Source organism: Carassius gibelio, chromosome B2 (assembly GCF_023724105.1).
Source record: "Carassius gibelio isolate Cgi1373 ecotype wild population from Czech Republic chromosome B2, carGib1.2-hapl.c, whole genome shotgun sequence".
NCBI classification, from domain to species: domain Eukaryota; kingdom Metazoa; phylum Chordata; class Actinopteri; order Cypriniformes; family Cyprinidae; genus Carassius; species Carassius gibelio.
Genome location: NC_068397.1, coordinates 5494665 through 5516792, shown reverse-complemented (window position 1 = coordinate 5516792; position 22128 = coordinate 5494665). Strand labels below are relative to the sequence as shown.

The 22128-nt window shown below is 38.4% G+C and overlaps 1 protein-coding gene across 1 annotated transcript in view; it reads left to right on the top strand.

Annotated features, from left to right (window-relative positions):
• The window catches only part of LOC127951560 (structural maintenance of chromosomes protein 6-like), a 74502-nt gene that overhangs the window by 17947 nt on the left and 34427 nt on the right, over window positions 1-22128 (top strand). The window contains exons 10-16 of the mRNA XM_052549513.1: window positions 13-111; window positions 1166-1312; window positions 7314-7402; window positions 7500-7601; window positions 10557-10584; window positions 10677-10757; window positions 10834-11004. Of these exons, the coding sequence (XP_052405473.1) occupies window positions 13-111; window positions 1166-1312; window positions 7314-7402; window positions 7500-7601; window positions 10557-10584; window positions 10677-10757; window positions 10834-11004 (717 nt within the window). The remainder of the gene's footprint in view (window positions 1-12; window positions 112-1165; window positions 1313-7313; window positions 7403-7499; window positions 7602-10556; window positions 10585-10676; window positions 10758-10833; window positions 11005-22128) is intronic.

Sequence of the window (22128 nt, the reverse complement as noted above, 5' to 3'; positions counted from 1 at the left end):
TATGTACATCAGGTGGCAGAGGTGGAGCAGGAGATGAAGCCAATGAGAGAACGAATCACAGCTGAAGAGAGGTCAACTGTCAAATATGACCAGAAGGTTGAAGAGTGGGAGGTGACTGAATATTGTCTGGAGTTTCTATGATCCAGTTTCCTCTAGTGATCATGAAGTCACACATTTGACTACAGGCTATTTTGGGGAAAGATTTCAGCTTTTCCTGCCTGAGTATGAATTTTTGGCCAAAATGAGACTGATGAGACTTTAACAGTTTACACAGTTTAGGGGCAGGTTTAGCAGAAATACATTATTCCACAGTAGGGCTGTAAAAAACAGACAAAAAACTAAAATTACGAATATTCTTCGAATTTTTCCACGTTCTAAGGTGTGTTTCAGGCAGCTTTATAAGTGGCACACGGGACACAGTTATGATGTAAGTGTCATTTCCATTTTAATGTTTACATAGCTTATTCAGTTGAACCTACTGTATGCTGTGCTGCTATGTTCACAAAAAGTTAGATAAAGTAACAGAACAGAAGGCAAAAAAGTATGCAATGAGTATTGATTTTATTGTGCCATCGGTGGTCCTGTAGCACAACACTTGGCAGCCATGTTTGCGCTTCCTGAGGTTTCTCCTCCAAGCAGATGTAGGAGTTTGTTCTTGATGTAGACTGGCATGAAAAAAATTCAGATAATGGCGCAAGTATCGAAAATACCTAAAACATTTCATAAATATATATTTTTTTAAATAACCTTAAGTTGAGTAACTTTCAAAGATTTGATACTGCTAACCAATCAGTTTATTCAGACATGCTCAAGAGTTGCTTAAAAACAGCCAACTGAATTCAAATGGCCACGTTTGCCTTGTTTTCATCTCATTTTTACAATAACATTATTTGTCAACAACCAGTTTATTATTGCAATGGTTTAATTATGGGTTTCATCTTTTTTATATATATTTATATTCTAACTCATACTGCCATCTTTCTGCAACCCTCAAAGCTTTTTGCTGTTATTTCAGAGGTCTGTTGGGATATGCACAGCCAGCAGCCCTAGTTACTTTATTGAAGATAAGAAGAAAGATTAGAAATAGAAGAAGATTGAAAATCTAATCATGTTTGATTCATAGTAATGTGCAGTGTCTCTATTCTGGGATTTGCTTTTTTTGTAGGCGAAAGTTCAGGAGGCCTACAGGATATGGGGACAGTTGCAGGATCAGCTGGAGGGTGTGACGCAGCAGATGCAGCAGCTGCAGCCACAGTGCGCTGAACTGAAGAGCCGAGCACAGGCTTGCAACACAGATCTCAAAGCCACTGAGGTGCACAATCACAACACCATAATGGATGTTTCACACTGAGCGCGATGCTAAAAGGTCAGGCGGATCGCCAAAAACAATGCTTTCACATTAAGCATAAACAATTGATCACCTTCTGCCTATTCACACCTGCATACTAGTGGGCACCAACCAACAATTCATTTATCTTCAGATATGCATCTCATATATAGATTTAACATCGTCCACTGCTCAATATACAGCATTTAAATTAATATAGCTAAATAAAGTTTGATTTTACACAAACACAAACTATCTATAATGCTTACAAGAACACATAAAATAAAATAAATATTTAAAATAATATAAATAGAAGTACAAGTAGCATCAAGCGACATTTGAAAATGTAATTATTAGTGTATTTGCTTAAAACCCACTTTAAACCATCATTGAGTGCTTGTAATTTCCGATTTGTGATCTATAGTCAATTTTGATTCTATAATAGCTAGACCGTCTTTTGTCGTCAAAATTTAAAAGTCAGGTTTTACCAAAGACACACAGTGATGAATTAGAGCTGAAAAGGCGTGAACATTTTTTTGCATGTGGATTATTTTTGCACTCGACCTAATTGAATATGTTATTGTAGGATTATCCCTTTCAGGTGCAAAATTTATTGGAGGAGAGTATTCAAATGAATCACACATCACGTTATACTGGCATTTGCTTATTGGCCAAAAAAGCATGTCTTAAAGGCAGTGCTGGCCCGAAGGGTTGTGGGGCCCTAGGCGAGATAAAAAAATTGAGCCCACTGGTGTAAAAACAATGAGAAGAGAGCACATAAAATACAATTTCAATATTTAAGTGTCTACATTGTTATTACCTGAAACAAACTCAACATGTAGGCCTAATACATGTGTAAAAATATTTAATCAGATTTAAATTTGGAAAGAGGAGGAGACCTTTTTTTTTTTTTTTTTTGCATGAATTAGTGGGATGGATAATTAATTGATTATTTAATGAAACATGCTGAATGTGGCCTAATTTTCTCTCACATGTCACACAAGTATGTCTGTGATCATGGGCATCATCACATTTATTTAATCAAGTATTAATACTACACTAATAAATAATGTATTATGTTTTTCGGCTCAGGAAAGATATCGTTTGGATGCCATTTAATTTCAGATTAAAATAGCATCAATGTGCATTGCATAAATTAGAAATTCGTTGATAAAAATGAGCTGTGACTTATGAAGTTATATAACTTTAGACTTATTTAAGATACTTTCTCGGGTATATATCGAAAATAATTTACAGAGTTATGGCAGAGTTATGGCTAAGTGGAATATGTGGAATCTGTACTAGGAATACGTTACAACGTTCTAGTTCACCCAATAGCCTTTTGTGGGAGGTGTTATGCTAAATAGAGGGTGGTGCTGCTGTGTATGTTTCTAATCTTTTTTCTGCTTTTATTTAGACAGTTTATTATTATTATTATTATTATTATTATCGTTTTCAGCTATTTGTCATGTATGAATTATTCAGAGATAGTCTTTTAATAAAATATGTTTTGTATTTTGCTCACCATCATTGTGAATTGTATCATGTTTAATGGGGTCTGTGCATTACAATAGCATTGAAATTGATACGTAACCACTCATACTATATGTGGACATTTGATAAAATAAAACAACCATAAATGCGTGACATTATTCGCGGGGCCCTAAAATCAAAGAGGGGGCCCAGGCGACCACCTGTATCGCCTGTTGGACGGGCCGGCACTGCTTAAAGGTCACGTTTTTTGTGTTTTTTTTGAAGCTTTGATTGTGTTTACAGTGTGAAATACAACATGTGTTCATGTTTCGCGTGCAAAAAAAAAACAGTATTTTTCACACAATTCACTTATCTGTATACCGCTGTTTTCACTGTCATAAAAACAGGCTGATGACTTCCTTGTTCTATTAAGTCTCTCCTTCAGAAATACGTAACGAGTTCTGATTGGGCCAACGGTTCCTGTGCTGTGATTCTACAGCAGCTGAGCGCAGGCTGCCCTCCTGAAAACACGATTGGGATAGTTTTGGACTAGTTTTGAGAAGCAAGTGGGCGGGATTTGTTTTGAAAACCTGGCAATCCTGATCTGAACGCATTGCTGGGGATGTACTTATAATCACAGGAGCGTTTTTACTGACGAGATGCACATGAAAATCGCAAAATGAAAAATTTTTGCACAGCACTACCATCTAGTTAACAAAGCTAAACAGCGTTGCCCTTTGTGTAATAAGTTACAGAAACTGTTAAACGCACCAACTTGAATAATAAAATACACTTACACTTGTGGTCCATAAACAACGCCTTCTCCAAGAAAAAGAGAGAACTGCTCCAATTTTCAATAATAATCTTTGTGCGAATCTGGCATTAAACTGATTGAGATTGAGGAACCTGTCCCCAGCAAAATGTTCTGCACATAGTTTTACATGTGGATTATAATTTTCGGGAACCGAGTTAAACATAAATTGTAACCATTAATCTCCAAGTACAGCGTCCCTGGGAAGCCCAAACAAAGATGATTGGAATCTATGATGAAAATAAAATGGCTACAAACTCTTTCTCCTCTTCCTTGCGAGCGCAGCAAGACCACGCCCCCTTTTTTGTGTATTCATGTGGGTCGAGTTTAGTCAAAAAAACGGTTTTAGTGACATCATTACTGCAGGAAGTAGAGGGATGTAGTCCAAACTGGTCGTTCGATGTAGGCGAATTCTGTTAAATAAAATTTCTCGCTTGGCATTGAACTTTGAGCTTTAGAATTTTACAGATATTATTTATACTCTAACAACAACATTACACACTAACTAAAGTTTAAAACATGGGATCACGAAGAACGGGACATTTAAACAATTTTTCACTTGAAATGGCTGTAATTATTGTTGCTAGAGGAGGCACCACAGAGAATAGAGAGTGATAGAAGGGAGACGATTTTTTCCACATGTGTTAATTTATTTTGAATGTCAGAAGAACTCATTAGGGATGCAAATTCATGATTTTTCATGGCCAATACTGATATTTTACAAGAAAACTGGCCAATACCGATTTCTGATTTTTTTAATTTTTTTATTATTATTATTCTTATCAAGCAACAAATAAGAAAGAATGAGAGTATACATAAACAAGATGTTTATTTGGTATTTAACAGGCTAAACTGGGTTTTGGCTATTGAAAACAATAACTGTAACCATCTGAAATTAACAGCAATAACTGTGTAGTAAGAATACGTACTCAATATATGTACTCAAGATTAACATGATATTGAGTGAAAACGAGCATTTCACCCCCCCTTTAAGGTAAAATAAAAAAATATTCATCCTATAGCCTACAGAACTGACGTTCACTTCTGGCTTTTCAAAAGTGCATGCAAGTTCTTCTTTACAAAAAGAAGCATTTCAGCTTGGTCGCAAGCTAGTCTGTTTCGTTTCTCATCCAACACGTGAGAAGCTGAGCTGAACAAACGTTCACTGTCTATGCTTGTGCAGGCTGTGGACAGGTACACTCACGCAACTTCAGCTTGCACAGGAAAGCAACTCTACTTCAACGGCTGTTCTCTTCTTGGTATCTGTGCCTCAGACAGGTAGCTCTGCATTACCAGTGCTGTACGGCTGCCCGTATCCTTAATATATCCTCCCAATATCTCATCGTGGTTCGATAACAGTGAGCTTGCTCTGTGTGGTATATTTTTCAGTTTATGTTTGACTGTGTTGGAGAAATATAGATCCTTGTACCTTTTTATTAAACAAACAAAAATGACATAATATAGCCTGTTATTAAGTAGAGCCTTATTATTATTATTATTATTATATTGCACGTAGATATTCAAATATATTCAAATACATTGCATGATATTCGATATCCGTTCAAATTAGATTTTTCTCAAGTGACAGCCCTAGTGAGCATCCTGCATTGCCTTAGATGTTTGCACCATTATCATGCACAATTACATGCACTTTGCTTTTGAAATGTTCCAGGTTTAAAGAATTTCGTCAAAAGCCATTGCAAGCGCAGATGCTGGATGTGAATCAGAGAATTCTTGTGCATGTAAGAGAACTTTCCTGTAATTCGAAATCTGCATCAATATACTGGGCCATCAGACTCAGCATAGATATTGGGCTCACATCAGTGCTCCATATATCAGTGGTAAAACTAATGTTTCTGACTTCAGCATACTGTGAACATGAGCTGACAAAGCATTGTAGATTTTGGGTAGAGCCACATACGAAAAGTATTGTCTGCTGGGCAGTGTGTATCGTGGATCCATGTGTGCGATTAGACGGCAGAAACCTTTGTCATCCAGTACAATAAATTCCATTACTTTCTTTGCAATGGCTTGCGCTTTTGGACTATCTCGGCTGTAACTCTGATTTTGTAGAATGAAGGATTTCACCGATGGTTGAGTGAGGGGTGAAGGTCTTGCCTGTTTTTGTATTATCAACAGACTTTTGATACTCATCGTGTTCTTTCTAGGGCTGCAACTAACGATTTATTTTAATAATCGATTTATCTGTCGATTATTTTTACGATTAATCGGTTTATGTACTTATATTTTAGTTTTGCCCATTTTTTCCCCCAAGTAAATTATTAATAAAGGGTATTTATCATTCAGCATAGATTTTTAAGAGATTTTAACCATTTTGCATTGTCATATCCTCATCAAAAATATACCTGGAGTTGTTTTATTATGTGTTAGTTATCCTTTGTCGAACTCTTCTGGAATCAAAACACTGACCCATACTCTAGCAAATTTCACAAGGAGATTTCAAATAATGTTTTCACATTATTGGCAGTCCTTAGAGCTCCTAAAGTAGTTTAACATCCTGAACAAAGCTTATTAAGGAATCTTTCAGAACATATTTTCACGAAGAATAAGGATAAAACAGAATAAAATTGCAGCACATTGCATTTTATTATTTACTGGGAAACAGCTTTATAGCGTATGCTGTGAAATTGTAAACAATCCTTCGAAAAAAAGTGCCAATGGCATGAAACCTGAATGGAACTCACAATTTAAAGTAAAATCCATCAGAAGGTTGTCCAGAAAAGAAATTGGACACACACAAAAATCCTGCTGTGTGAAAAAGAGCAGTGAATATTTAGAAAAAAAGTGCATTTCAAATATATTTAAACATTTACCTCTCTCATTCAGTCATAATTAGGCTGCAAGACTGAATTATGAACTTATAAATGACAAACTGATCACAGAACATGTTTTTAAAGCTTTAAATGTTAATGGTTAATAAGCAATGTTATCAGCTTTTACGACTAAACATTTGCAAACAACATTGTACTGGAGAATCTGCAAAATTAAAAGTCTTAGGGGGAAAAGACGCGATATGTGAACGGCCCCTTAAACAGTTCAGTAGTGCAGAGTTTACAGGTTACTCTTCTTTTTTGAAGGCTCAAAGTAAAGTACTCCCACATCCCGCTAAATGCTGTAGAGACGTTGTTCGGGAAGCATGTGACATAAAACGAGGCCAGCTATTGGCTATTCGCTGCTACTTCTGCCACATACACACTACTGCCACACTTTGGTCCACGCAGTTTCTGAAATATGCACGAAATGAGCCGCTTACGGCAAATAAAAGTTATTTAGCAACTAATCGATTACTAAATTAGTTGACAACTATTTTAATAATCGATTTTAATCGATTAAACCGATTAGTTGTTTCAGCTATAGTTCTTTCGGTTGATGAACTTTTAAATGTCTGATCAAGATTGTTGTGCCGAATGTCTTCACTGTTGTTCCTCCGCAATTAACTTGTGCATTCCCACCAGGCCCCATGCTTGAGGGGGCCAATGGGGTCATAACACAACTATATGTAAATTAGATGTTGCTTCTGCGTTCTTTAAATTGCACATTGTTAGTAAATCATCCACAGAACTTTACCCTCCCATCGTGATGTTTTGGAATTGCACTCTCATGCTAATTTGGGAAGTAAAACGGGCCATATATATACTCGATTCTCATTGCTTTTTGTTTTTAATTTTTTTCTTTTTTTAGGCTAGTCTTCATCGTAAAAAGACTAACTTGAGAGACCTTGAAAAGGATAAAGATCGGCTTAACAAGCGGATCCAAAAACTCAAACACAGGTACTTCAAAGTGTACAAAAAGGAAACAACATTACGTAACATTGTTTGTACCATTTCCAGCCATTTCATTATGACCCAACCCCTCCTCTCTGTCCAGCATAAGTCAGACGAACTCCGCTGACACTCATGTGGAGAAGTTGAATCACATTCAAGCTGAACTGGAACCACTACTGGGTCAAACGAGGAAAGATAGTTATTGGTAAAAGTCTTTTCTATACACAGGGATCAAAATATCATTAGGGCTGTGGTGATTTGTTGTTTCTATTTCAGTGTTTGATTTTATTAAACTTTTCACATGACAACATTGAAGAAATTACACTTTGCTACAATGTATACAGCTTGTATAACATTGTTAATTTGCTGTCCCCTCAAAATAACTCAACAGACAGCCATTAATGTCTAAACCGCTGGCCACAAAAGTGAGTACACCCATAAGTGAAAATGTCGAAATTGGGCCAAAAGTGTCAATATTTTGTGTGGCCACCATTATTTTCCAGCACTGCCTTAACCCCTCAGTCTTCTTCCACTCCTACATCATGACATCATGGAGCTGGTGGATGTTAGAGATCTTGCACTCATCTTACTTTTGCGGATGCCCCACAGATGCTAATGGGGTTTAGGTCTGGAGACATGCTTGGCCAGTCCAACACCTTTACTCTCAGCTTCTTTAGCAAGGCAATGGTCTCATGCTCTGCTTCAGTATGTCACAGTACATATTGGCATTCATGGTACCCTCAGTGAACTATAGTTCCCCGTTGCCAGCAGCACTCATGCAGCCCCAGACTATGACACTCCCACCACCATGCTTGGTTGCAGATAATGTTGCATGGAATGTATGGCAGCTGATGTTTTTTGAAAGTGTTCACACACCATAGCAGGGCTCTACATTCAGTTTTACTTGCCCTCAGTAGTGAAAAAATTTTCACTGGCCCAGCCAAATAAAAAAACACTAGATAGATGGATGGATGGATGGATGGATGGCGGATAGCAATGGTGACACACAATATCCACATTCTGATTGGTCAGGTCGCCTGTCAATCAAGCTCTTTGAGAACGGCCCATTAGTTACCACATTTTAGGTCTATAGTATTTTTCTTAATCCTTAGCTTAGTCCTTAATCCTTACCAAAATTTCTACAGGCAACATATTTTGACCTAAAGCATGGGGGCTAGTGGCAACACTGGCTTGTTTTACAGTAATAAATAAACAGATGAGATGGAAAAACAACAGACTACCTGACATGATAGAAGAACCAAACCATTGGGATCACTTTCAGAATGATTATTTCCAGCTGATGAATGATAAAAACATTGACAGCTAATCAAAATCCAGACGACTTAAAAAAAAAAAAAAAAAAACACTCATGCATTTAAAGCAGCATATGACAGAACTGCAATGCACAATTATAAACTGATGGGCTGATGGTATGTCTGGGTGTGATACATCTTATCAGTAGCATTAGTATCTGTGTGACATTGGAATCTCTTTAATGCTAGTTAACTTGTATCAACCCCCCTAAACAATTTAGCAGCCGTTTAGCTACAATTTAAAGCACCTTAGCAGCACCTTTATTACCCCTAAAGAATTTAGTATTTTTCATTCAGCAAGGGACAAATACATTACTCAAAAAGTGAAAATTAAGTAATTTATTATGTTACAACATTGCAATTTCAAATAAATTCTGATCTTTAAAACTTTGTATTCGTCAAAGAATCCTGGGAATAAAATCAATCGTTTCCACTAAAATATAAAGCATTACAACTGATTTCAATGTTGATGATGATAATGTTTTTTGTTTTTTTATTAAACATTAAAATCAAATAAATGCAGTCTTGGTAAAAATAAGAGACCCTTTATTTAAAGGGGTAGTTGATTGTGATTTTGAACTTTTGTAACTTTATTTAGTGTACAATGTTGCTGTTTGAGCATGAACAATATCTGCAAATTTACTGTACAACTCTAAAAGTTCAATGCAAACTTATATATTGTCTTTTAAAATTATGGCAGTTTAATGCCTACAATTATGGCTGATAGGGACTATAACGAGTTTCTTTCCCGGTTGGCGACATCACAAATAACCATAGATATATATAGGTAGATTCCCTATTATTTAGATGGTGGACGCGTCTATGTGCGGTTACTGTGGTAATGAGAATACTTGCTGTCAGACACTTTTTGTTTTCAACAAAATTAACAATTCACAAAAATGCCTCAACGCTATCATGTATTCTGCTCTATTAAAGCTTTAATCAGGATAAAACTGTATATTGAAAGCTAACATAAGCAGTAGCATTTACAAGTAACAGGATTTCTAAAAGTATGAGACAACAATAAACAAAAAAAACACCATTCTGAAATGCCCTGTAAGAGCTGTGCTTGCACAGGTTCTGCACAGTCCTCTTCACTAATATCCTCTGTGTCTCATTCAGGCTTAAATGGATAAGCAATATTGACGATGCCATTTTTTACAATACAAACAGAGCACATGCCACTGAGCTGAGGGGCTTGACGTTTAACGAATCACAGCACACTGAGCCAGCTAGCCAATCTGAGCCTTTCGCATATTTCTGAGGAAAGGGCTTCATAGAACCAGGAAGTCATCAGAGCACTCATAGGAGAAGGGACAGAGTGGTGTAGAATAAAGGTGACTTATGTAAAACATAATGCATATATATATATATATATATATATATATATATTTATATATATATATATATATATATATATATATATATATTTATTTATTTATTTTTATTTTATTTTTTTTAACAAAGCATTAACTGTTAGACTACACCTCATAAACACAATCAAGCCTTGAAAAAAAGCAGTCAACCACCCTGTTTAACTTTTGAATGGTAGCAGTTTAAAATTCAAACTGTCATCTTTGTCAAGCCAACACTAACTCAGCATGTCAAACCAACATACAATGTGATCATTTAATTGTGCATTGTCAATCCTCCCATCTGCAATGAGATGTTGTCATTACCTTTTTTGTACCCCGATTATTATTTTTTTTATTATTTATTTTTTTATGTTTTTCATTAATTTTGATGTTAGATTGGATTCAGGATTTATATTCATGTAGAGAGTTTTCTATTAACCTGATCAATAACTAAAAAAGATCAAAACCTTTTTTTTTTTTTTTGCTTTGCAGGGCCCATGAAGAAGTCAAGAAAGCCCAGGTCATTAAATACCTGCCGTGCACAGACCACATCATAGCATTTTAACCAAATTTGTTCTAATATGTATTTTTTTTGTTTATTTTTACTGACAGGAATGCTGTCGTAAGCTTCAAGCCGAGCTTACAGAATTGCAAAATGTTGAGGAACCTCAGTCAGAAGATTTGAAAACTTTGGTAACAAACAGATTCACTCATTATAAAGATAAATGTTTCGGTGGGTTTCTGTGTCTAATTATGGCTCTGTGTTCAGGAAGAGGAACTGGAGGAGCTCAGCAGCCGAATAAGTGCGTGTCGAGAGGAATTTGAAGCTGCAAGGAATCAGATGCTGACACACAAGAGGGAATATGAGGAGGCTGAGCAGCTCTCCCGGCAGCAGAGGGAAGCTTTTAACAGCATTGCAGAGGAAGCTGAGACCATTAAGGTTAGAGAAGAAGTCAAGAGTGTGTGTAACTAGGGCTGGGCGGTATATCAAGCTTGTACAATATTTTATTTTTTTAATAAGCGAAACGGTATAAGGCAATACAGTTAAAGAGCAGGTCATATGGTATTTTAAAGTGTCCTAATATTGAGTCCCCTGCAGCAGGTTTAAATCATAGACTATAAAAACATGGACATGGAGCGTTTTTGAAGATCAAATTGGGTGTGGCGGGATAATTGAAAATGGGCAAAAAGGCGGGAGCTGATTGCTGAAGCCACGTCCACCTAGCTCAGTGGCAGTGACAGCAGTGGCAATCCACCTGTCACTCACTGCCACGCCCTTAATTATGTAGAACTTTAAGAATTAAAATAATTTAAAAGGGTGAGTTATAAAAAATGTTATCCCCCTCACAGTTGTCATGAAGCAAAATATTTGCTATATAGACCAAAATATTTTTTTTATACCAGGCTTTAAACATTTTTTTGCTGCTGTAAAGTTGGGCATTTTAACATGGGGAGTCTATGGGATTGACACCCTTTTGGAGTCAGCCTCAAGGGGTCAGTTGATGAATTACAGTTTAAGTCACTTCCTTGTTGGCTTCACGAGAGAGAGCAGGAGGTTGCCACTTGGTTTAAATTAGCGCTGTGCGATTAATCGAAATCGAAATAAAATAGCGATTTGAGTGTGCGCAATTTCTAAATCGCCTTATAGCACGATTTTCTGCAGCCCTGACCTCCTGCAGTATGTTATCTGAACCAATCAGGATGCAGCTGCAAGAGCAGAGCACTGAGAGCAGACTGGGCATATGCCTAACTCCAGGTTCACACACTCTTTCTGGGATGCTTAGCCTTTTTTTTTCCGAGCCCATGTTTACGGAACAGAACGTTCACACTGCACGCAGTAAAAAGACGAAAACAGAAAAGGTTATAAATAGAAAGGTGCGAAAAGATTTTATATCTTGCGCGTGAGCACAGAGAGAGTTGTGAGTGCACAGGACACAGGTTGAGGGAGAGGAGACACGTTGTTAGCAGGGTTCTAAATTAAAAGGGTGTTAATTAAAACTTACTAGCCAGTTTGGCCGGTGATGCATGACATGAGGCTCTGTTCTCGGTCATTTATCCCCCTGGCAACACTTCCTACATTTCCCATGAACACTATGCTGTAATCCTACGTGATGACGTTTCATATGCCCATTGGCTGCACGCAGTTTGCAGTGAAACCAGCGCGAAAAAACAAGGAATAGAGCGTCCATCAGAAAACACAAGGAAGAAGAACAAATGGAGCCAGAGCATGGACCATAGACAGAAAGAGGAGGAAGTAAGCTATTAAAGAAAAAAATTAAGATGAAACTAAATATGGCGGTGATTGGGACGGATTTCTGGGGGCGAAATGAGGAACGAGGCAGGGGATGAGGATATTACGGAGCCCCGCACATCGCCTGTAGGAGAAAAAAAATCAATCCATGACGACGGTTTTGCAATCCGTCCCCTCAGTTTATAAACCGTACTCACGAATTCATAAACTTTTCCCTTGGTTAAACAAACCGTACCCACGAATTCCCAATCCGCGCACTCAGATTTTGTAAACCGTACCATCAGTTTTTGAATCCGTACACACAAATTCATAATCCGTGCGCATGCTTTCGCAATCCGTTCCCTCGGATTTGTAAACTGACGCGCATTTGTAGCTCCGTCCCCACCTGCAGATTAATTTCTGTTTATTAAACATTATTTTTCATAGTATCCAATGAGTCTTTGAGCGTTTATTTTACATTAATCACCAATAGGATAAGACACAGCCGCCTGTGTTTTATGGCCAAAAAAATAAACGCTAAAAAGAAGAAGAAAATAAGGGTAAAAAGTAGGGCCGGGACTCGATTAAAAAAATTAATCTAATTAATTAGAGGCTTTGTAATTAATTAATCGAAATTAATCGCATTTTAATCGCATATAAATATTTGACCTGAGAACAGTGAGAAGTAATTTTTTTTCACATGGATTTATAGTATACCATTGAATAATGACTGAATACATAAGCTTAAGCAACAAAATATTGTTTATTTTTGTTCAACCAAGTCTAGCAGACCAGTGCAATTTTTGCCATGAAGTGTAGCAATAGCATATTTAGAAACAATTTAGAAATAGTACATTTCAGAAATTCAGGAAGCTTATAGGTGCTGGAACCTTCTGTAAAGTGTTTTTTTTAACTAAAACACGAAACTGTCAATTACATTCAGAACATTAGAAACACTGACTATTAGAAAACATCTCTCTGTTGCTTCAGAGGCCATAACATACTAAGTCCAACTCTCAACAACCTTGGCCAAAACAATAAAGAGTTCAACATAAACTGTTGCACCAACAAAATAATACATAGTTCAACATAAAGTGTAAAGTCCACGCTAGCTGCTATATGTTTTGCGTTGAGGTGATACTTGGGGCTCAATGTGCTGCTGCGGTGATATGCGAACGCTAGTTGGTGCTCCAGTATAATCGGTCCGCCGAAACTCATCCAGTGAGAAACGTTCCGCGGTGCAAAAATAAGTTATTAAAAATTCGGGAATTTTTTTTCTGTAATTAATTAATCTTAGTTAACGCGTTATTTTTTGTGTAATTAATTAATCTCAATTAACGCGTTAAAGTCCCGGCCCTAGTAAAAAGCAAAACAAATCAAATAATTTGCCGGTTATGTTTTCATTCCTTTTCTCTCTAACTGAATGCAATGTTATTTTTGGCCTCATTATTTAATAATAACATTAACAGTGAAACTTGCATCTAACTCAGGCAGGTGGGGTGGATGGAGCTTAGTTTAATAAAATCAAAACAAAAAAAAAATCTTCATATATATTAAGAAAGAATTGTACACAAGCATTTACAAAACTGTCAAAGTTTATTTAAAAATAAAGCAATTAATGAATAATTTTCTTGTACTCATTTATTTAGCCTACAAATTAAAATTATAAGAATGACTTTATTTTTATTTTTCTCATTATTATATATTATTATATAGGTTATGCATAAGAATCTTTAATCCAAAACAATTTACAACTGAGGAAAAAATTACTCCAGAGTTAGTCATAATGGCAGGTTTATTGTACAATAATAATCAAGTGCTATTATAAGATTATTCCTTTATTATTATTAAACCTATTCCACATAATAATATTCAATAAAACTGTATGTTAACAGGAACTGTTACCAGGAACAGGAACAGGAACCGTGAGTACGGTTTACATATCCGTGGGAACTGATTGCGAAAGCGTGCGCATGGATTATGAATTTGTGGGTACGGATTCAAAAACCTAGGGTACGGTTTACTAAATCTGTGTGCACGGATTGGAAATTCAGTGGCACTCATCATTTGTTATTTTTACCGAAAAAAAAAATGGCTAGTGGAAATTCTGATTGGCTGGTAACTTTAGAAAGTTACCAGCCACATTGGCTGGTCATCAAAAAAGTTAATTTAGAACCCTGGTTGTAAGGCAGCATATATCTGAGCCTTATACAGTCTATGATCTGAGCACGCGCATCTGGTTTTGTTAAAGGAACACTCCGCCGTTTTTTGAAATAGGGCTTATTCACATTATTTCCTACATTTAGATAGGTGGGCAAATGCATTTTTGTGTCAGTGCACGCATTGTTTTAGTTTGACTGGGTCGGCGTTAGCTTAGCTTAGCACAATGAATGGAATCCTTTGTTGCCAGCTAGCGTGGCCTGAGTAAAAGTGATCAAAAAAATTTAAAAAATCCCACCTAATTACTTCTTGTGGCCTGGGTATTCACAACGAGTACAAATAGCGATCCAGATTAACACTAGGCGATTTCCTAGGCAGATATTGACTTGGGACTATATTTTGGGACTATATTATGAAGCACAGGCGAAGCACTGCTGCTTAGGTGAAGCACTGCTACTTCGGCGCAGAGATATCACGCAACACATGAAATCCCACGACTTCCGTCAACATACCGGCGTGCAACGCGTCAAAAAAACAGAAGAAGAAGAACATACTGGCATGACCTGCACCGAGTGTCTTCGCTTTTGGATGATTTATTTTGAGAAGTGACAGCAAACATGGTTATTACCTGCATAGCAAAAGGTTGTGAGAACAAGCAAAGGACATACACGAATGTAATGTTTCACAGAATTCCATCTAATGTGGAACTGAGAAATAAATGGCTAGCAGCTCTGGAGATCTGTAGTTCAACGCCTCTCAACAAAATAAAGCAGTATCGTGTTTGCGAAGAACATTTTGCACCAGAGGACTACTTTGAAAAAATGGAATATGGGTCCAGAAAGACGGTACTACGTCTGAAAGATAGGGATAAGGTATAACTACTAGAGAGGAGAAGGCTACTAGCATTTTGACCAAAGGAGGTAGCAGAACGGTCTTCACTCTATTTCCGTCGGCATAGATTGGCATATTCCCCCACATTCACACCACCAGTTCATGTTGGCTCTCATCCTCACGTCCTCAAGCTGTTGAGCGATCGCAACCTCCTCCTCTTGTCGTTCTGTTTCCAAAGCACGCAGCTCGTCTTCTGTAAACTCTGGTTCAAATAGGTATGGTTCTGGTTCTTGACTGTCTGAGAAGTCACCCTCTTCGTATCTCTCAAAATCAGCCATGTTCATCGCCATTCGTGTACTGTAAGGAAAATAGACAGGCAGCTACTATTCACGCCGGTATGTTGACGGAAGTCGTGGGATTTCATGTGTTGCGTGATATCTCTGCGCCGAAGTAGCAGTGCTTCGCCTAAGCAGCAGTGCTTCGCCTGTGCTTCCCCATAATATAGTCCCAAGTCAATATCTGCCTAGGAAATCGCCTAGTGTTAATCTGGATCGCTATTTGTACTCGTTGTGAATACGCAGGCCACAAGAAGTAATTAGGTGGGGGTTTTTTTTATTTTTTGATCACTTTTACTCAGGCCATGCTAGCTGGCAACAAAGGATTCCATTCATTGTGCTAAGCTAAGCTAACGCCGACCCAGTCAAACTAAAACAATGCATGCACTGACACAAAAAATGCATTTGCCCACCTATCTGGTGGAGTGGAGTGTTCCTTTAACAGAGCAAAGGAAATCTGCGTGCGAGTCAGTGATGCGCGGGTTGATACAAAATGAGCGGGTGCCTGCAGTTATGAGTCATTCAAAAATATTTTTAATGATATTCGGGTCGCAGTAGCATTTTTGAAATACATAGGCCTACACTTTATTGGCTGAATAACTGGCATGAAGATGACCTACTAACTCAGTCTGCACGTAAAGATGGAGGTGGCAAAGAAGACTGCATAGGGAGCAACAGTGCTGTTTTTGGTAAAATATGATTTTGACGACTTCATTAAGTTTTGTTTTATAGAAAACTCTTTTTAAAAGATTTTCGTTTTGTATAAATTATCTTAATTTTGATCAATGTTTTATCAATCAGTTCCCCGTATTTAAGAAATAAGAAGCAAATATATAGCCTAGAAGACAATGTAATAAGGTGCCAGCACGATCACTTGCATTGCATGTGAATTAAACTCAGCGTGTGCCTCACAGTTTTGAGAAATATAGGCTATATATTACAGACAGCTTGAAATGTCTACTTTTAAACTAGAAAATTATAATATATTAGGTTTTTTTTTTTTTGTTTTTTTTTGCCTAGTTAGTTTTGCCTACGTTCCTATGGCACAATGACGCTACGATGAGCATTTACTGCTTTTTAAAAATGCGGGTCGGGTACAATATTTAATTGTTATTTTTTTGCGTTCCGAGTTGCGGTTGGGTTAGTTGAAAATGTCGGTCGGGTGCAAGTTATTAATACATTGATCCACGCATCACTGGTGCAAGTGGATAGATTCGCGCTTGCGCATTATTTTAATGTGCTTTTGCGTTACAATAATGCACTCTCGTTGCTGCTTCTGAACCGCTTACACATAACTTACAGTATACGCACTGCAGATGCGTACAGTGACCCTTGGGCAATAAATATATTGGGCAAAACCTATAACACCTTAGGCACTGTTACAGTAAGCTAGAGATAAAGCTCTCATTTGTTTTCTTTTGGAAATGTGTTTAAAATTTATACTGAATGCATTTATGACTGTAAAGCATGTCTGTGTGTGTCAAAATCGTGATTAAAATTTAAATCGCAAAATTGTCTGCAAAAATCCCGGCAGAGGTGAAAACAGAATAATATGAGGAATTCGCCCTTTAATAAAATTGCATTATACAACCTGATTACTCACTCCCAGAACTGAATGGGCCAGAGAGGGCTCATAGAAACAAGCAAATGTGTGCGGAGAAGACCAGCTGGCTGCCGCACAAATTTCCTGAATAGAGATGCCTCTAAACAGAGCCCAGGAAGTTTTCATGCCTCTAGTAGAGTGTACTTGTAGTCCTATTGGGGGCTCCAAATTCTAACTATTGTAACATAATACGATTGCCTCCACCACCCAATGAGAAAGGCGTTGACATAGAGATGTGTCTTCCTTTGTAAGAGCCAGTCCACAAGACAAACAGCTGATTGCTCTTATGAAGTGTATGTGTTCTCTGAACATGCATATGCAGAGAAGGAACAGGACATAAACTGTGTAACCTCTCCTCCTCTGGGGATGCAAAGGGTTGTGGATGAAAAGCTAGCAGGTCCCCTGATTGAACTGCACCAGCGTGATCAAACACTTTGGGAAGAATGCAGGGTTAGTTCTAAAAGTGACTTTTTGAACACCCGGAGTGAACATCATACATGAGGAGTGAACTGATAAAGCATGTTGTTCACTCCCCCCTTTTTGTTGTAGTGAGAGCGAGTTACAGAGCTGTCTTTAGAGCTATAACTTCAATTTTATCAATGGGCTCAAAAGGGGCTTTAAAGAGTTAGTTCAGAACCACAGACAAGGTCCCCCAGGGCAGGATCAGTGGCTTTGGTACTGGGTGTAACCTGGGTGCACCTCTCATAAATCGATAGACGAGAGGGTGCTGGCCAATAGTACCCGCGTTAATACCCACATGACATGCCGAGATAGCGGACAGATAAACCTTAACCGTAGAAAAGGCTTTGCCCTTATCTAGAAGGTCCTGTAAAAAAAAAAAAAAAAAAAAAGCAAATCCGAAATTGAACATAAGAAAGGAACTATGTTCCTATCTGTGCACAAACTCTCAAATACCCTCCATTTGAGATTATATAAAGAGCACATTGAGGCAGCCCTCGCATTCTGAATTGTCTCAATCACTTTCAGAGGTAACCCAGCTGCATTCAGATATAGCCTCACACAGGCCAGGCCCAGAGAGCTAGTTTCTTAGGGGAGAGGTGAAATATTTCCCCCCATGCTTGTAAGGGGAGATCCCTGTGCACTGCTAACTGGCAAAGTCTCCTCGGCCAGTATGGCGCGATCAGAATCATAACATGTTTTCGTTAACGAACACTTTGTAGTGTCGGCTCAATCAGGCTCAATGGAGGGAAAGCGTAAAGTAACAGATCTGGCAACTCGTGGCCTAGAGCATCCACAATGGATCATCATTTCCCACCAGAGAGAAGAACAGGGGACATTGCATGTCTTCGTGCGATGCAAAGAGATCTACTGTAGCCTGGCTGAATCTCTGCCACACCATGAGCTAGGGGTGGCATGGTTCACAAAAAAAAATAAAAAAGTTCGGTTCACCCCACACGGTTCAGCACATGCTGGGACAACTTAAATCTGACAAAGCATCTGTCATATGGTTTGCTATAAATAGCACGTAAAACAAACTGGGTTCAACTAATAAATGTTTCTGTTGATGGATGTGCATTCTGGAATCCCAGACATTACAACAATAGCGATGGGGGGGGGAAAAAACCTGGACAAACCATTCACTCTTGATCAATGTGAATGCAGTATGCTGGAATATTAGCAGTCATTTATTCCGTCATCATCCGGGTGCTGATAGCGCACATTCACAGATGAGATCTGAACAGCACATGTTAATATGTATTTAAACTAAACTCATTTAAGCTTTGTCAGTTTAAACATTTAAGAGTCAGAGGACGTGAGCTCGCGCGTGCAGTGAGAAGAATTGTGCATGCGCTCACCCGAAGAACTCCAACTCGTCTTAGAACACACGCAAAAATTAAGCTCTCTCTGAAGTATTGTTTAAATGGACAAATTCACACAAAAATTATGTCAAAATGCCCATTATGGTAAGTAGCCTACTACAGCAGATATAGCCGGCTGAACGCAGGCCAATGTCTCAGTGCATTCTCTTAAAGTTACAGTCTTAATATTAATCGAAAAGCAACAACAAAGAAATCACTCACTGCTCTTGATTAAAAAACTTTTATAACTTTAATAAAGAATAATCTTTAATTTATACAGTCCAATATGCAATGATTTTTTTACATTTGATTACTTTATTTAATTTCTATTTAAAAACTTATGATATTTGTCCTGTTGCTTGTAGTTGGATTGAATATTCTTCTTTTTTTTTATTAGAAAGTATAGTTTTTCCATAAACATAGAAAATGTATGTGCTTCTATCTCAGTGCCGATGACCAAACTCCCCTCAATGTTCTGCCCTCGAACACTGCCCCCCAGCCCATGAGAGATGCATCTGTTGTCACACAGATGCATCAGATGCAGAAAAGACAGGGCTCTCCAATGACAGAGAGCGCTCATGCATTCTGGTGAGATGCCCACTCTGCAGCTGAGGCAGCTTGTGGGGCGAATGCCCTGAAAATCCCTCATTCTCAGCAGTCCCAGAGGAAACCCTGACACTGTAGAGGCCATCAGACCCAGTAGTCGAAGACACATTCCGAAAGAATGGAGTTGGAATCATTCTTATCACTCCTTTTCTCATTAAAGAGTATATTTATTCCTCCAAAACCTGAGCTATTCCCCCTTGGGCCACTGAAATTACCACTCAATTGAACACAGGAGGTTTTACAGTGAATTGAAGTCTGTATCCTTTGTCTGCCCTTATGAAACAAAAATATATTGCAGTATACTGGAAAATATCATGTAATATATTAGGCATATATTCTTATATATATTTATTTTTTCCAATATATTGCAATATATTGAAAGTGGCAATCATTTGTATATTTTGCAATATATTATATAATATATGTATCATCAATATATTATTAAATGTATTCAAACATATTAAATATTAGAAAATAAAAATAAATTTAATAAAAAAATTTTAATAAAAAAAAAATAATATATTACAATATATCACAATATATTTTAAGAAATATATTGGTAAATATATTTTCCTTTCGTAAGGGTGCCGTGGTTAAAACCCAGGAATGTTCTGCGCATGTGTGCCAGTTTTCTGCTTGAGCAGTGAGAGAGCCCTTCTCGGATTCCCGGGGGGGAATAACGCTCCATCAAGTTATATCATTATATCACAGTCATCGAGTTCTATTCATTATTTTTTTGATTGTTTTACTTTTTTGTGATATCTATTTATTTTTATCCCACTCTGTGCTCTCAGCCCTTTGGCCCTTACGCACTTTTGTCTTCCCTCCCTCAGAACAAACCTCATAAGTAGAGGGAGAGACAATTATTTGGGGGGCGCCAAGGGAACATGGGCCATTTTCCCGCGAACACTGTACTTTGAACTTCCCACATGAACACTTTGCACATTTAAATTCCTTCTCCGTTTCCCCGCGGTAGGAAGAAAGAAATCATTTTGAAAGGATAGGACAGAGAAACCTTGAGTGCTGTCTCCAAACCCTTCTTGTTGCCTGTCTCAGGTCGACTGCCTCTTTTTGTTCCCCTGAGGGGGTGCTGACCGGTGCTCCGCTGCTGTGGTTGCGAATGATTGGTTTTTTTTTTTTCACGAAACCAGACTTTGACTGAGGGCCCACGCTTCCCAGCTGTTGTGGCGGAGCAGAACGGGAAGGTTGATAATCCGAATGACCTCCTCTACTTTAAGGCCTGAAAGTCAGATGGCTTGGGTGATAAGGACTAACTGCTGGCTTTCTGGGGAGACAGACCTCGAATGATTCTCCCTTTTTTTTCTGCAAGTCACATTGCTGACGAATACCTGTTACCTTTGTGACGAACATGTCCTTTGGATCGATGGGGGCATCCAAAAATTCCACTTTTTCTTTGTCAGAGAGGCCTGACAAACCCAGCCATAAAAATCTCTGTCCCACAATCGCTAAGACCATACTTCGACCACAACTTTGAACTGCTCCGTGGGATGTGCACAGGTTTAAATCTTCAATGACGCATATCTACTCCCAGAGCACTGGGTTGGGAGAACCAGAGTCCAGCTGATGCCCCATCTCCTCTAATTACTCTGCTTGATAGGCTGTAAGGAGGGACGTCGCGTTCAAAGCATGAATGGCCAGTGCAGAAGATTTATAAATCTTTTGGAAAAACAGGGCGGAGTGATCTGTTTTCCCTGGAAATGAGGCCCTGGTTGAAGAGAGCGCTGCCCTGTGGCTCAGATGCAAATGATTCCCCACAGATGATTCTACAGGGTAAGGATCTGCCATCCCCAAATCCTCCATTCCCTTGAGATCTAGCCTCGAGAAGCCCTTAACATGTACTCGGTGGGAAAAAGACTTATACCAAAACCTCTTCATTTCAGCCACACAAGCTGGGTCGGCTTGAATAAACTGCCTCGCTGGAGGGAGACGTGACGGAAGTCTCTTTCCGTCATACAAGTCTCTTTCATCTCCTTTATCTGCTGGTTGGGATGTCCAGTCGATTGACAGTCTAGCCACGGCCCCGCAACAGACCTCGAGAAGATCTGTATCTGTCTGCACAGGGGAGGGTGAGCTTTCATCCTGTGCACTTGGCGACTGCATTGGGGGAAGCATAGCATCTTCATCCTTGTCATCCTCGTCCTCGAAGCACGGAGCTGTGCTGTGCCAGAGAGAATGTTTTTCCTACTTTTTGGTGCATGGTGAGCGCAACAAAAACCTGTAAAGATAAATAGAAAAACTTAAGTAGAAAACTCGCCTATCTTACTCTAAGGGGCAAGTTATTTGACAAACGTTAAGTATCTATTACATTTGGGATGTTGCCTTGCTGCTCCATCAATAAACTGTTTAGCAATAACTCCAAAAGTCTGCTGAGGACAGCTTCCGAAACCTTCATGGGGAGAGAGTACAGATGACTACAGTCATCGGCCTCATCCAGGACAGTGGCGAGTCTGCTTACAGA